The sequence below is a fragment of the Chiroxiphia lanceolata genome, chromosome 5 (genome assembly GCF_009829145.1).
Source record: "Chiroxiphia lanceolata isolate bChiLan1 chromosome 5, bChiLan1.pri, whole genome shotgun sequence".
Lineage (NCBI taxonomy): Eukaryota > Metazoa > Chordata > Aves > Passeriformes > Pipridae > Chiroxiphia > Chiroxiphia lanceolata.
The window spans coordinates 58919534-58936512 of NC_045641.1; the positions used below are offsets into that span (position 1 = coordinate 58919534).

Here is a 16979-nt window from a genome sequence, read left to right on the forward strand (position 1 = left end):
GGGTGCCCTCCCTCAACCTTACCTTTGTACAGTAACAAAATGTCTGCTTCTAAAGAGCAGCTGGAGGGGACACAGAGTGAGAAGCAATGACTTGTTAGGACTGCAATTTCCTTTTGTTTGGTGCTAGTGTCTCCTGTTTTGGCTTCACAGTCATGCTGTATCTCCCTCTGTAGGTTTTAGAATTCCCCATCTTTAATGTAACTCATTAGTCGTGCAGGCATACAGCTAGTGTAATAATTAGTATTACAGGAGGCAGAATAATAGGATCTGCTCAAACTAATTAGTTATAAAAATGAGGGATTTTCTCATATTAGGAAACAGCTGTGATAGCTAAAAAAAAATCTGAAAGGCAAAAATGGGAGTTTTTTCTCCTGTTTTGAGGGGTGAGACAGGTTTATTGAAGAATGGCCTCTGGCACTGACCACTAGCCTGTAGTGAAATACAGTGATCTGAGCTCTGTGGGGCAGGACACTGGCAGTGGATGCCCAGTGGGAACAGCATAGCTGACTGTTATTATTGTTGCTATCACCATGATTATTTGTATTGCATGAGTGCCCAGAGGCCCCAGCTGAAAAAGGGTGCCATTGTACTAAGCACTGCATAAACATTGTGAGAAGCAGTTTTGCCATGAATAATTTATGCCCTATGGCGCTGGGAAATGTGAAAACCAAGAGAAGTAGCAGTGGTCCAGAGCGGTGAGACTGGGTACTAAATGCTTGGTTGTGTTTCCCTGTGCCCCTTGCTAGCCTGAGGACAAGGCTTGTATTTCAAGATGAAGTAAAACTCATTGGAAACTTTAGTCTCTGTGACATATTTCTGTGTTTTGGCTCCTTGCTACCATAACATATGGAAATATGATTTTTCTCAATTTAAGCGGGAATGAGAGCAAGCCATATAAGAAAAATAAAACACAGTGGTGCTTACAGTGTGGACCTGCCACAAGCTGCTTGTAAGCTGCCAGTGCAGCCCATAACTAATAAAGTTTGGATGCCTTTTAATGGTGTTTTTTCTGCTTCCATTTCTTTATGTTTCTTGGAGGCTTTGCACTGTAGTCTCCCTTGAGACTGCTTTTGTACCCTTGAAAAATTACACTGTTTGGATAAATAATTTGAATGCCTTGCCAGATCGCAGCATAATATCAATCTGATTGACACGACACTAATTCCAGGGAACAGGAAACGCATGTAGGAGAGGGGGAAAATGAATATTTTTTTTAACTAAGTATTTTTCAATTTTTAGTTGGTCTGCAGCTTTTATGAGTGTTTTTGAAAAGAGAAACATTGTGATGTTTCATGGGAAACCTAAACCCCCATGTTTTCTGACCCCCTGCTTTGTTTTTCAGATTATGTTTTTTGCTATGCTGCCCCAAAAGATGAAAAACTGAGTTTGACAAATTCTCATTTAGCTGTCTAGTACCTGCAGGAGTTTCCTTTAGGGTTCAATGCAGACCTTTGTGGGTGAAAGTTTAAATACCCTTGTGTGTGCCAATTCTGCTACATGCTCATTGTCTCACTTTCCTGGCTTGCAAGAGCAGCTCAGCCTCCTTGGCATTAGTTAGTGCCCTTGAACCATGAAAATGCCTTAAGCTGTGGGATTTGCTGTGATAAAAGATATGCCATCAGCAAATGTTTACACTCATTACTGTTCCCAGCAGTGAAACAGAGAGAAAGCCCTGTCCCTTCCTTTCTGTCCTTTCTTTTCCTTTTCTACTTCTTCACTTCCTTTCCTTTCAAGCTTTCTTTCTTTTCCCCCCTTCTTTATCCCTCCATCTCATTTTCCACATTGCCATCTCTCTATCTTTTCTTCTATTTCTGCTTACTGAAAAACTTTTGCTGGCGACTCTTCAGAGTGTGCAGTGATCAAAGCCAAACCTGTGTCCTGTGCCCCGAGGGTAGATCTCATCTGGGGCAGATGCAGAAAGCACAGCTGAGAAATGCATGTGCCTGGTTTTCAGGAACTAACAGAATAAAATAGGTTCTCTGTTCACAGTGTACCACATACAACTTTCTACTAAATAACAATCTATATATACTATATATATTTATATACGTACATATTATACAGATCTCAGGTTTACATACATAATATGGATGCCTTAAGATGTGATCTTTTTGCTGTATAGGTCTGTGTTAAAGTCCAAAGGTTTTATTAATGCTTTCTGTTTTCAGCAGTCTCCTGCAGACATGTGAATGCAGAGAGTAAACCCTGAATATCAGTCTGTGCCTGCACCTGTCTTGCTGGCATTAAGAGGAGTCTTGTGTACAGCATAGACACAGAGAGGGCTGAAGAGCCAGCTGGGACTGTGTCCCTCTTGTGCTGAACACAGAACATGACTAAGAACAGTAAGAAGTCCATATCCTACAGAAGCAACAGTATAAATACACCCGAGGCAGATGAGAAGAAGACAACAGAAAAGCAAATTGAGCTGCTTCTGGAAATAGTTTTCTAGTTGACCAGACCCATTCAGCAGTCTCCAGTTGCAAAACAGACTTGGTTTGAAAACTTTATCCATTGCAATCTTCTGCATACTTACTCTTAAGATTCTAACATCTTAGATACCTGTGACCTAGATGTAAAGAAAATTAGATGAAATTTTCATGTTCTTTGCCTTTGGGCAATTAGGCCACCCAGCAAAATCAGAGAATGTGTGTGTCTTTGTGGTCTTTTGTATCCCTAGGCTATTTTGAAACTTTTCTCCCAAATACATGAATGAAGAAAATCACTGAAATTAAACCTTTCTGTTGAAAATCCTTGTTCCAGCAAATTATCTCTTAAATAAAAGCTCCCTGTAATTCCTGACTAGTTTAAGTAAGGATGATAATGGGAAGGTTTTAAACATCTTACATCTCTATGTCAGATTCAAGAAAAGTTTTCTGACTGTGTAAGATTGTTTCAGAGTTTTGTGGCTCATTTTAGAATAAATTGGATTAATTTTTCCCCACAGTTATTCCAAGGAGAAAGAAAATGATTGAAACATTTTCCATGGGTGGTTCCTTGGTTCCATTTCTTTGTTAGTGTGTCACTGTTTGTTACAGGCATAAATGTAGCTATTCCCCATCCATAACATGCATTCCAGCATGAATTCCTGGCTTATACGGTGCAACAGCACCCTTTAGGTTTGAATCAAGTCCATCTTGTGTTCAACAGGGAACAGATCAAAGTCTATCCAAAATGGAACTTCAGCAAAGTGAGAAGCAGAACAAAACCTTATGGAGAAGAGTGAAGAAATTGAGGAACACAGATAACTAGAGAAAGTCATTACAGAAAGCTAAAATATAGGGGATATAATAAATTGTAATATATTGATGAATTATAAGTCACATTAAGGTCATTGAATCCTTGGAGACTTGCTTTCTACTACTGCTTATCTAGTGGAGTATTGCTTTTTTTCCCATCCAGTAGAACTGAGTTGCTCTAAGAGGCTTTTCAGAAGAATTCATTATGGAACAAAGTTGCTATCATAGTATAGTTTTTCCTTCTTAAACAATTTGGAATACATAAATGCTGTATATAGAACAGGAAAATGGGAAGAACAGGAATTAAATGGCCATGAAATGTTCTCTTTCTCTACAAGAAAAAGAAATACAATTTTTAAAGGGTATTTCATAAACCCAGGGATTTGTTACTACAGTCGTAGAAATCACAAGATTGTACCATTTCTGTTCCTAGAGAGCAGAATGAACCCCTTTAGGGTGAGATTTTCTTCTCTAAAGGATAAAATCCTTGATTTCACCAAAGTCCATTCCATGTGCATTGGCCTTTCATCCCCAAAATTCAGAAGCTCTCTACACCAGCACAGCAACCTGGTGCTTTGGAAAATTTGCTCCAATGAGAGGTAGAGAGGCCTTTCAAAAACATGCCTTGCTCTGTGTTCAGTAGGATTGAATGCTAGTTCCTGGCGAAACTGTGTCCTGAACATCTGATGTGGAATTTTTTTACTCTAACCTTTCCTCAGCACAACTTTTGCTATTTTGAATGATTTATATTGCCTTAGGGACACTGCTTGACTTTTACATACAGGAGTTCAGCGGTGCCATGAGTGAATTGTTACCTTCTTTTCAACAAATGAAAATAAATGCCTGCAAATCTTGGCTTACAAAGCTTGACTTCCATTAAAATGTAATTACCTCTCTTTTGTGCCTTACACATTAAGACTGGTTTCAAATGGTGTGTGGCTCCTGTTCAACTAAATTGCTTTCATTTGCTGCTTGCATAGTAAGAATGAGGTTCAGGAATAAAGATGACTATTTAAAGAGGACTGCTGCCATTCCAAACTGCATAGAGAAAGTTCTGCTTATAAAATTCATTTGCTTACTTGTTAAGATCCTGACTGGAATATTTGTTACTGGTCATCATGGGCCCACAGAAATGGGTCTAGTGCTAATCCATGACTACACAATTTTTAATCCTCGGACTAATTCTAAGGCATAAAACAATTTGTAGGGTTATTCAGGTGATGAATGATCAGATAATCCAGTGTCAGTGCATTGACACAGTTTTTTCCTGCAGTGCTGTTTGTTTTTTATCTTGCAGGAAGTGTGTTGGTTTCAGAAGGGAGTAGAATGGCTGAGCAGTGCTTAGGTGTTGCACACTGCAAGGACTGCCAGGCCTTTGGAATTTGCTCTTTTCATGTGCCCTGGTCCAGGATCCCAGCCTTCGTATGAGCAAGAGCATGGCTAGGCAGCCGCTCGCTGTGGGATAACAGGGAAGAAGGAAAGTGTATGCAGTAAAACACACACAAAAACTGAGGACTGTTTTGTCATCCCTGTTAATACTCGGAAGCATACGTAGCTCACTCTTCCAGTACAGGTTTTGCTGCAAGGAGGCACAAGGAGGGGAAACATAAGTATTTCCTTGATGTGAAGGAAGCCAGTGAGAAGACATAACTTCTACTTTTCTCAGTGTGGCTTTGTGCTGAGCCATGCCAGAGGTGGAAGGATGATTTGTCTGGGGCTCTTGGTGCTCTGGGAACAGCAGGCAAACAGCTACCCTTGTCTATTCCCTCCTCTGCAAAGCCTGCTCACCTCAAGTGTTGAGAGACACATAAGTGCTGGCCCTGGTATTGATATCTGTAGGAGAAATACCTTTGATAAGGCATTTAATGTATTTAAATTAATGTAAGTATAAGTATCAAACATGTTTGCATACTTTTCATAAGGTTTTATACTGAGATGTTCCAGTTTGTGGACCATGAACCAGAAATGTTCATGGCTTGTAGGATACTTCTTTCACAGTTAGGCACTTAGCATGGCTGAGCAGGTCCCTGAACTGACCAAAGTCTGCTCTTCTGAAATACAGGATTATCATCCTGATTTTAACTTTGCTCCTTCCTCTCTGGATCCTGAACTCTACTACAGATAGCTCACAAAGGCACCTCCAACTGCTGTCTGGCTCAACTGGGCCACCTAACTTAAAAACAAATAGGGCAGTGAGCAGGTTCAGATTAAAATTCTATGTGAGCTGGCGTGAACCTGAATTTCATCTGGTCATGTGGTTCTGCCATAGTAGCTCTCAACATAATTGGTAGCACTTGTCTTCAGCAAACACCTTCCCTGGTGCACAGATCCATGGTCTGTCTTTGGAAATATAACACTTAATGGGGCAGGCGAGGTGATAAAGGCTGCTGTTGGCCCAAAGTGCCTCCAAATGACAGTGTTCTGCTCAAGGTAGTCCCTGTCACCGTGCAGCTTTTCCTACTTCCTTCTGGCTCAGTGGTGAGTGTTGCTGTGGTCCAGCTGCTTTGCAGGGCCAGTGAGATGTGGAGATCAGCTTAGTGGCTTCCTCATCATAAAGGCTGGCTCGATGGGCACTGCTTGATGGGTTACTACAATTTCTGATGGCAGGCTGGGACCACATTAAGATACCAGGTAGGAAACGGCTGAACCAAAGGTATTACCTCTGATCTGTGCTAACCTGAATTGAACTTCTGTAATTTTCATGTATGGAATATGAAACTGCATGGGATTGTTGGACACAGTGTATCAAGGGGATCTTCCCCCCACTTAACTGCCAGATCCTACAGCTGTTGCTGGACTATGGGACTGTTGAGCTTTCAGATAACTGGCATTGTACTCTCAGCTGGTCAGCCTTTGGAGCACGGTGTCAGAGCTAGCACATGGCAACCCTTCCAGTCATGCCTGATTACTCCAGGAAGGATAACACTGGCAAGTTGATCAGGGTGATGTGGTTCCCAGTGGGGCTGTGTGAGCTGACCTGATAGTATGTCATAGAAGTTGAAATAGTAGCATGTGGTAAAGAGAGATGAGGACAATAAAAGCCTGAATGACCCAAATGCAAAGAGTAGGCTAAGCAATGAAGAAACATGAACAAAGTGCCTCTTAATGCAACTTTATACTTTGTTTGCCATGGACCATTGTCTGTAGTGTGATTGTAATCAAAACAGGTAGTGTAGCTGTGAGCAGACTTGTGCATAAGCATATGAACATCAGCATTTTCATAGGTCAGTACATGGATATTGATGTCTGCATTATGATTTTTAAAAGAGCCTAAGGACTGGGAATTATTTTCTTTCTTTCTTTTTTTTTTTTTTTATGTTGTTGCAATTCTGTGTGAGCATGTCATTTCATATAGCAAATATGCTTTTCATCAATCCAGTTTACCTGCCTGAAAGACAACTCTGTGGTGGTGTCAGTATCTTTAATGATGGAGGAATTACATCTGGTACATGACAGTTTTACCCTGCTGAGGCACAAAGCACAGTCACTTTGTAGGTAGATGAGTTTGGCAGTTTGGATGATGTGCAAATTGTCACAAGGATAATTTGGAAGGAGTTATGAGTATGGGGACCTGATGTGATCACATGACTCCAGATCAAAGCCTTCTCCTAGTGGTCGCTTCATCCCTTCCATGAACTCCACATACTCTTCAGTAGGGTCCTGTCTGCATTTACACGTCTCATTTTAGTAAATTTGGTTGAAGTCTGCATAGTACTCTTACACTTGTGCTGGGTCTAAATAGATTTTACAGATTCGAGTGCTGAGAAAGTGATGATGTGGGGGGGTAGAGAGCATGAAGGAGATCACAATCATTACAGAATACAGAAGAGTCAGTCATACAGAGGCAAAATCAGAGGAAGTGGAGGATGTGGGTAAAAGAGGCTCAGGGGGATACAGGAAATTTGCAGGGGAAAAAAAGCTTTAGCTGAAAACAAATTAGATATTAACTTAATGAAAAATGGCTTTTTCGAGTGACAGGTTGTAAAATAGCATCGGATTCTGTGAATGGCTCCAGACTGCAGACGTTCATACACACACACAAGCACACACACAGACACATACAAAGGCAGGAGGGGAAAAATTGTTCATTTTCAAATGAAAAGAAATTACTTCTTTTAAATTATTATCCCTTTAAATGTTAAGCAAAGTTTTTAAGGGAAAGAGATTTTAGAGAGATTATATGACTAAACACTAAAAAAGTGTTTTATATTGCTTTGACTAAAGGATTATTGGAAAAAATTTTTGTCTTGTTGAAAAAGGTGAAGAAAAATTGTTGGTTTGAAACACTGGCAAACAGGAAAAATAACCATCAGAGAAATGTGACCACCTAAATTTGCTTTCTGTTGAAGGTACCTGGCCCTATCTGTACCTGAAAGATGTTGGTGCAGTTCCCTTGGCTTTAATAAAAATAAATTGGTTTTACCAGAACTGATGTTTACTAGACTATCTGTGTTATGTAAATGGTTCAGAGAGAAAAGAATCACATTGACAAAGAACAATACCACCTTAAGCTCACTTGCTGTCTTTCCATGGCACCTGCTATGTTGGTTTTTATGCTGGAATCCACAAGGATTTATTCATGCTCCCAGTGAGAACTGTTATTTTCCCCATTACAAGGTGACATGTGACACAGGAGCACCCAATCCTCTTAATTCATATTAATTTTTTAGATGCCTTTGTGAATTTGCTTTACCTGTAGAATACCACACTACCCTAGATTGCAGAAATAAATTTTCACTAGTACATTCATATTGTTCTCTTATTGCTCCCAAATTATTCAGAGAGGCAAGTGATCCTTAGTCCCTTCCTCATCCTATCAGTACCAGCTGTGTGGACAGACCATGCTCTAATGACTCCAGGCCAGCTTTGTTTGCCTCTTGAGAGTATGTAGATGTTTGTCCCACACAAAGGGGGAAGGGTTGGCAGTGGAGGAGCTGAAGAAACAAGTGAGCTTTCTCACCATGCTCTGGGGTTGCTCTCAAATTCAGAGACAGCCAAAGACTAACAATGAGACAGAGAGGAAGCAAGGGAAGGGTATGTGTGTGGGTAGTGTGTGCAAAGCTTTCTTCCAGCTCTCCACTGAGCCATGACCTGGTTTCTCCAGGAGATGCCTGCTGTTTTCTTATTTTTGAAGCAAGTTTCTGAGACAATGCTTTGCATGCCAAGCAGGGTCAGCCACTCAGATAGGAAGGGTTCTGAACAGGACACAGAATCCACTTCCCACCTTCTCTAGTGCCTTCTCTAGTGCTTTCCTCTTTTTTTCTTCTTTTCCTTCTCTTTTCCCTTTCTTTGTTCAAAATGAGGAAACAATTTTTATGTGCATGAAGAAAAAAAAAGGGAACTTTCAGAAGTATTAAGTAAAACTTATTGCTGTGCCTACTAGACACTAATTTTTGTATTGTTATTGTTATCTTGACAGAATCCAAGAAGAAGAAAAAGGAAGGCAAGAAACAAGAGAAGATGCTGGATTAATGGAGTCAACTTGGGCAATTTGAGAAAGGGACATCAGCAAACATGATCAGTTAACAGTTTCATTTATACCTAGGCATTTTATCCTAAAACTATTTATAGCTTAATGGTACCATAGAAGGAAACAAGCAAACACAGAAAAAAAAATCCTTTTTTTATTACTTTAGTATTTTTAATGTATAACCCTAACAACAACTTTTAGAGGCCTGTAATAAAGACTCCAAACTCATTTAGAAAATTATTTCTATTGTATATTGAACAATGTAGACCTTTTCAAAATATTTTTTTTCTCAAGTCTTGCCATAGGTCTCAATCTGGTAATTAGTCCATGCAAGCAGAACCTGAGCCCGTGTGGAGCTCTGCTGAAGCCAGTATGAATGTAGGACTCTGGCTGGATGCATTTATATTTAAGATTGGGACCTTATATCTAAAAAAACCTGAGGCTTGTTTCTTAGTTTCTGATTACATCTGGATAACTCCATGAAATTTTTTGTTTAAGGGAAGGATGGGGGCATTTTGTTTAGTATTTACAAATACAAAATTTTCTTGGATTTGTGGTGAATGTTCATTCCAAGATGTCACCATTTGCTGATAAAACCCAGTAACACTCCTTTCCTTGGCCATATTTTGGATGTTGGCAGTAAATCTGAAATCTTTCAATGGCTGGACATAGAAGAGTCCTAATTTTTCATGATTTTCTAGCAATGATTTTTCCAAGTGGAATAATAGCAAAACTTTCAATTTTTTAACATATCAGTGTTGAGGTAGTGTCCTCTGTTTTACCTATAAAAGCTGAAAAATGCTTTATTTTATCTGTTTATTTTGCCAGAAGGGAGAATAACCTTTTCATAAAAGATCTAGTTGAAATTGTTGTGATTCTGCCTGACCCAGCTCCCTTTTGTATCAGTGGCAATCTTCCTGTTTATTTTAATTATAGCTGGTTGAAAAATAGTATGTCTGGTGGGAAATAACAGAAGAAATCTGTTTAGAAACTGCCAGAGGTAGTTCATATTTTTGATCAAAAAGGGACAATTTGTGGGACTTGAAACAAATAGGAATGAAATGAATTTTTGTTTCTCTGTTAGTAAAACAGAAAGGAAATACAAAAGCAGTACCTTTTGCTTTCTTTCATTTTTACATAAGCAAAAAGACCTTGGAAAAATTCAGTCAACATAACAGTAGTTGGGATTTTTTATTAAATAGTCTGCGGTGTGGGGGGGGAAGAAAAATTATAACCAGCTGTTTTTCAGTTTACTCAATTTTACTTAATCTAAATGATTTTGAGTCCTGAGAAAAGTCATAAAGTAGAAAAAAACCTGAAAAAGCACTGGTCTGTCCTAAGCTAAAGGGTTGTTTAACAAGCTAACAACCAAAATTTTTAGATGAAACCTAAGGGATTTCAGTACCCAAACTAAGTTCAAAATCATTGCTTCTAAATTCTAAATCTTTAAATTCAACAGCAAGAAATAAGCTTTGCTATCTGTGTAGGCCGCAGGCTTGCCTGCTGCTCAAGAGGAATAGTCTCCCTTGTACTCCTGCATGGTACCCACTGACTTCAGCAAAGCTGCAGCAGGGTGTGTTCATCTGAGTAAATGACAGGGCTTTCTTGGGATTAGCTTGTAGACAAGCAGAGAGACTTTGACCAGACTAACATCACTACCATTTTCTATGCAAGAACTTTATAAAAACAGCAGAGCTTGCCCTCTTTTTTCTCACGTGGAGGGTATGGCTGATCCGGACTCACGGTGAGGCAAGTCCTTCTGTAGATGTTCCCAAACACTTCTGAAGCCAGCTAGCCAAGGCTGCACATAGCTTAAGGTAGACTAGCCTCACAATTATTTCCCAGATTCCCTGGGTGTGTCTTGCAGTCTGTGTTGATGTCCTTGTTAATTTGACTATGCTGTTAGACATACCTGAGCCCCGGGTGCAGTTAAAAAATGTCCCCCACGTGGTGGATGTGCAATGACCAAATCTAAAATCGCAAAGGCTCATATTTAGGTGGTTCTGGGTGCTATTTGGTTTGTTCACGGTCTAATCAGGTCTACCTGTGCTTGTGCCTCAGATTTAAACTAATGGGATGGTAGGTCTGATTGAAAGCAAAGGGAGAAAGAAACTTTTTCACTCACCAAAGGTTTGTCTGTCTAAATGCTGCATCAGTTCACTTAAAGTGGTTCAGCTTTGAGTGCAAACACTGTTGCACCATTGTCTTACACTGGTTAATCTAGTCCATGTTTCATAGGGAGCTGGTAGGAATTTGGAATGATGCTGAGATCAATACTTTGACTATCCTTTAGTCAAAATCTTAGATGTGACTTCTGATTTCCAACTTTGTGAGTAAGAAGAAAAGTTCCCCTGTGTTCCCTCTGATGCCTTATGGCCCTTTTGTTTAACTGCCCATCTGGCTTGTTAAAGGAACATTCCTAATGGTTTTTGAAGGAGGCCAGTCAAGTTCCTATGGTGATATAGGGCCTTCATGGAGAGAGTTTACAGAAAACAAAGAAACAAAACAAAAAATACCATGTTAGGACCAGAAGAAAATGCAGCAGTCCTGGTAGCAAAGGGTGTGAAAAAGGAGAACATTTCCTATGTACTACTCATCCACATATGTTCGGATCTCTATTGGTATCTTACTGTTTGACAGCACTTGGAGTTACAAGTTTATAAATTTAAAATAAGAAAATTCCAATAAACCAGCACAAGACATTCAGTGGAAACTCTAGCTATGCAGGAGATGGTAAAAGTAATTCATGGCAGAACACAGAGGAAGGCTGAACAGGTCAGTCAGCTCAGCTCTGAAAGTAGGTACTTGGTACCTACATGGGGCCATTGTTTCACTAGTGACCTTATCAACAAAGCAAAAGGCAAATATCTGGACAAAACCTCTTCCCACCCATATTGCTCAGTTTCTACTTCAGTCATGCTGAAATTTCTCCTTATTTGCTTTCTAATCTTCTATCCTCCGTCCTTTGGGAGGGCAAGCTTCTCTGATAGTGCTGTGGGAACGGCTACTTCAGATGAAATATGTGTTTACCCTCGTGGTGCTATCCTGTTACAATGGTAAATGACTTAGCATAGATGTATTGCTTACTAGTTTAACTGACAGAAGCTTGTTTCATGGATGTCCCTCTCAAGGAGTGGTTTACATCTTCATATGCTACAGCTATAATATAGTATGGGGAGGTGATAGAAACCCCCCAGATGACAGCCTTTTTCTGAGCACTCAAATCTCTTGGAAAAGAGAGGGTTGAATTGCTGAACATCAGCAAAGGATGAATCTGCATCCAGACTCTGGATTCTAGCAAGTTTAAACTTAGGGTATATTTGGATATATTTCCTTTCTCTTTCTCTACATAGGCTGAGGCAATGCTTGTATGCAGTTAGGCCTGCCTATATCTTGACTCAAAACTGTATTTGAGCATTGGGACATTTTCTGACTTTGACATGTCTTCTGGCAGAAGTGCCCATAGTGAAAGAGAATCGTTGCTTGTCAGCCTGGCTTATTTAATAGTCTATTAAGTGCAGCAGAAGTGCGGGGCAGGCTTCAGAAGGAAAACGTTGTACATGTGGGTAGATACTAAATTGTAATTTACTGATTCTCATCTTCTAATTCCATAATGACATTCTGGGCTGAACTGTTTTTCAAAGGAGAAAAAATTAGAAGAAATGAAAGAATAATAATTATAAAATGTATCAACAGACAATGTTGGAGACTGTCAAGAAGAGAGAGATATAAAGTCAGGAGCATTTTATACAAACTTCTTTTGCATGCTCCTTAAGTACAGAAAGCAGAATTACTGGTTGGCACATTTGTTTTTATGCTTTCCTTGATTTGTGCCTTAATGAAAACTAATCAAATGTATAGTGTTACAGAGACACAAAGTCCCACTCCAACCTCAAAGAAAGAGTTCATCTGGAGGCAAAGTCAAAGGAGACAATAGTATGTCTATCTTTTTCCATTAGGAGTGCAAGGTATGATGACATTGATAGGAGAAAACATATGTACTTCTTTAGCTCTGGTGTATATTCTTCACCACTTGGCACATGGCAGTGGATGATTCAAGTAAAACAATGGAGCATTAGGATGAACTAAGGGGAAGTGAATACTGACGAAGACTGTTTATGAAAACAGGCCTATAAACCCCCTGAATGTAATAATGCTGCTAGCAGGGAGCATCTGAAGACAAACATTGTGTAGCTTTCCTGCTTGTTTAATGAAATTCCTTAACATATGATGAAAACTTCTGAGCTTTCTGAGGCTAATGTTGAGGGTGGGACAAAAACCAGCCTGGTTTTCTCTCATTCTAGGAGCTGCAACACATTAACAATGTAATTCACCATTTTCTAAAACAAAATATTGATGAGGTACACCATTTCGGCATGACACAGATAGTCTTTCACATCTCCCAAATTCTTATAAGGAGGGGAAGTGTGCATAGGAAGTATCTTGTATTCAATCTATTTCAGTTCTCCAGGACAGCATTCCTGTGGACTTGTGATTGAGTTCTCTCCTTTGCAGAGACAGATTTTACCTGTTTCCAGCCTTCCCCCACTCATCTGTAATTTTAATAGCATTTATAGGTTTTCTGTCAATTCTGCTAAGGCATTCTACCTCTCAGTTAAGCTTCTGTGGATGTTGCTGATCTTTCCTCATCCCCGAGGCTATTTTCTCCATTTCTTCCTGGATTGTTGCACAACAGCCCCAGGAAGCCCATACCATCAGGTACCTCCAAACATGTCCTAAGATTAAAAGACACAGTGGCAATTTGTTAATCAGATGATGACAGTAAACAAGGAAGCATGAGAATGAGCCGAGAGATTCCCTGGATTCACTGGGAGGGTGGATTGCTGGTAAACCTTTGTCATATTCCAACCTGGGCAAGGTTTCCTAGGGGGCAGAAATGATCAAATATCATCTCAAAAATTAGAGACACTGACTCAGGAGTGTCTGCCCTCAAAAAGAAAAGTATCTTAGCTAGATAAATAGTGGCAAGAAGCTGCTTCCTTTACCTCTGTCCTCTTTTATCATTAATTTAAGGGAAGAGGCATGGTGCAGAGTTTCAGGGGTAGTGAAAGACTTGCCTGAGCAAGTAGATCAAGGAGAGAACTTCATCCACCCAAGAGTGTTTGCATTTGGAGAAGGTGAAGTTAGTCTTGTTCGAGCAGCATAAAACTTGGTTTTGGACCAAAACTAAACAATGCTGAAATCTAATCATTTTTCTAATGGTCTCTTTCTGCTACTCTTCAAAAATGTCCATCTGTCTTGTGACCTCACCACTCTGACCTGAGCAGAAGTGATATCTTTCAAAGAAAACATGAGAATTCAGCTGCATTCAACTACTGTTATCTCATTGGTGAGGCTCTACCACCCTTTAGCCCTTCCTGCCATTTTCCATTTAAATATGGAGTGTCTTGGAACCCAGATGTCTAAAAAACTCAATAGGTATCTCCTAGCCTTTAAATAACTCTGCTTTGAGTGAGTTGTGTATGAAAAATCTGTTCCTGCAGATTTTATTCCTTTCTTAGAAAAAACACAGTAACAACCAAAACCTACAACAAAACTGAATGCATGTGTTCAATGGATGGATTTACTGATGAGATAAAGCAGAGGCTCACAAGTATTCCCATTTCAGAAGGTCGCTGAAAGTTAAAGACTGTACAAAACATTTAACCCTGAATTCAGTGATGAAAAGCTAGGAAAATGGATAGTCTCTGCAGGGCTGTCTTACCCACAACCAATTTCAGTCAATTAATTCTACTGTTTGAATTCCCTCACCCTAAACTACGTGGCAACAAGACATTATTTAACTTTTCTCATTAGGTCATTCATTGTACTTCCCACATTATAATTATGTAGTTCATCCAGACTTTTACAGCTGAAGGAAATGGCTGTGAAAATCCATAATGTGTTGTGGTTGCTGAGGAGACCTGAAGCAGAGGTAGGCTAGTACTGCTGCAGCTTGGAGCTAGAAGCCACCTAATGAAGATGTCAGCACCAGACACAGCAGCTCTCTAAATGCACATGTATACATACTGCATATATTATATATATCCATATATGGGAAAGTAAAACTGTAGAAAAGTGCATGCATAACTCCAAATGTGAATCACAACTAGTGCTGCCACGTTTTCATGCTATGGTTGAAAGGAAAGAGCTTTTTGTCCTGTGTCATTATTTAAATGAGAATACAAAAGTATGATGAAGAGCTAGATTTCTTCCCGCTTGCCAGCACATCAGTTTAAGGATAGCTGTGCCCAAGGAAAATGCAAAACACATGCCAATGAATGGCCCAAGGACTTACTATCACAGTGATGTTCTCTTCTGTCACACCAAGTGCATGGAAGAGTTTTGTTCAAAACTTCAAAGTGGACGAACTGCTTCAGTTAGGTGTGATAGAAACCCAGGCAGAAAAAGCCTTTTTCTCTGCCAATAAAAACTGAGGAAAGTGGGTAAAAAAAGATGGAAAAATCAAAGTAAGACAGAAACTGTCTTAATACTTGTAGTTTGAGTGTTAAACTGAAAGAAGGAATGAAAGTCAAAAATAACAAATTAAAGCCTGAACATCATGTTCAATGGATTTCTAATTCTGTATATATCTATTAAACCAGTGCTATATATTCTCATGGGTTACTTTCTTTTTCCTGTTCCTTTTCCTTTTTTTTTTTTCCAGTTTGTATATTGAATTTGTAAGCTAGCAGTGTGTTACCTTTTCAATTTTTTAAAACTTGTATGAAAGCCATATATCCATATTGTAGAATGAAAGCATTAATCCTGTAACATCCCTTAATGTTTCCTTTAGCTCTGTGGGATTGTGGGGGGCTCTAGTGAATGTATATGTTTACCAATTGTATCAACATAATTTACTCGCTCTTAGTGATGATAAAGAATTAAATAAACTAATACACAGACACATGGTGTTCTCATTTGTTTGTGAAAACTGTTTCTGGAATTTCTTGAGTTAATTCCAAGTTCTTAATATTTCTTTATTTTACTAATTTTCATCAGCTGTAGGTGTTGTTTGTCACAGAAGCAACCTTGTGAATTCAGAAAAAGTTTTAGTCTGTAGAAAGAAATCTTCCAGAAAATGATTCTAGCAGAAAATATCTCTTTGGTTTATGCATATTAAATTCTGTCTGCCTCAACTTCCTGACACTTTTCAGTTCTGTTTCAGTATACAGTTATTTCAGTCTGTGCAATACTGACACAGTGATGGGTTGCAGAGAAAAAGTTTGATTTTTTTAAATAATTATCAGCTAAGCATTGGGAAAACCTTATTCCCAGCCCTGTCATGCTCAGCTGTTTTACTTTAACAGTGACTTTAATGAGTGTGTATGTGTTTGCTGAGAGATGATTAAGACTCAAGAGTAGAACATATGTTAAGGAACTAAATAGAATTATGCAGAAATTCAGGTAGTGGTCATTGTAATGTTAATTTTTTCTCCTTTCTTTTTGTTCCTTCATTACCCCTTTTTCCTAAATGTACTTTCTTTTCCAGATGCTTTTCCAGATTCTGTCTCTGTGTCCAAGTATTAGTTTAAATGTTAGAATAATTAATTACTCCATACAAAGCATTCTATCACTCACTGCCAAAAGAGGAAGATGCTTCGTATGGTTTACAAGACTAAGAGATTTATACAGGCTTCTGAAATTGTTTGGAAGAAAATGGAGTATTAAAAGGTATGAAAACTGACAGTACATTCTTCAAAGCACTAATGGACTCAGCAACCTGAATCCTATCCTTGAAAAGGAGATCAAGCACTCATGTTGTTTAATTACAGAAGAAAAACTTTAATTCCTTTTTAATACGCTACTTGGCAGTTAGTTACATTTTTTAGGCTACTGAGTAATGAGGGAGTTTTAAGATGCTCTTGTATTTCCATGTGAGATACCTGATCTCATCAGCAAGCCTGAGCTGCTTGAGGATTGTCTCAAGTCATGCTTAGCTTCCCTGAGCTCCATCATGCAGGGAACAGAGTTCTCTGATTTCTCTTGTCCTCACCTCTGTCCCCAGATGCTGACTGAGCTATAAACAGGGCTGGAAAAGAGCTTTTATGTCAGCTCTTTTCTGGTGGGTTGCTTTCATGGAATACGGTCTTGGAAGGCCATCTCTGTCTTTACATGGCTTCTTTTTTTTGTTATTTATGGAGTATGTTAATGGACAGAACTTCAAGTTCTGCTATCACTTTGTGCTCCCAACTTTTGGGAGTGGTGGTTAATTAAATGTGTCTAAGGATGCAAGGAGGACCTCCAGAGGTGAGTGGGGAGAGATGTCCGCA

The 16979-nt window shown here is 39.2% G+C and overlaps 1 protein-coding gene across 1 annotated transcript in view; it reads left to right on the forward strand.

Moving 5' to 3' along the window:
• The window catches only part of PTN (pleiotrophin), a 104993-nt gene extending 89380 nt beyond the window's left edge, over positions 1-15613 (forward strand). The window contains exon 7 of the mRNA XM_032688962.1: positions 8656-15613. Coding sequence (XP_032544853.1) covers positions 8656-8708 — 53 coding nt within the window. The 3' untranslated portion in view covers positions 8709-15613. The remainder of the gene's footprint in view (positions 1-8655) is intronic.
• The last annotated feature ends 1366 nt before the right edge of the window (positions 15614-16979 follow it).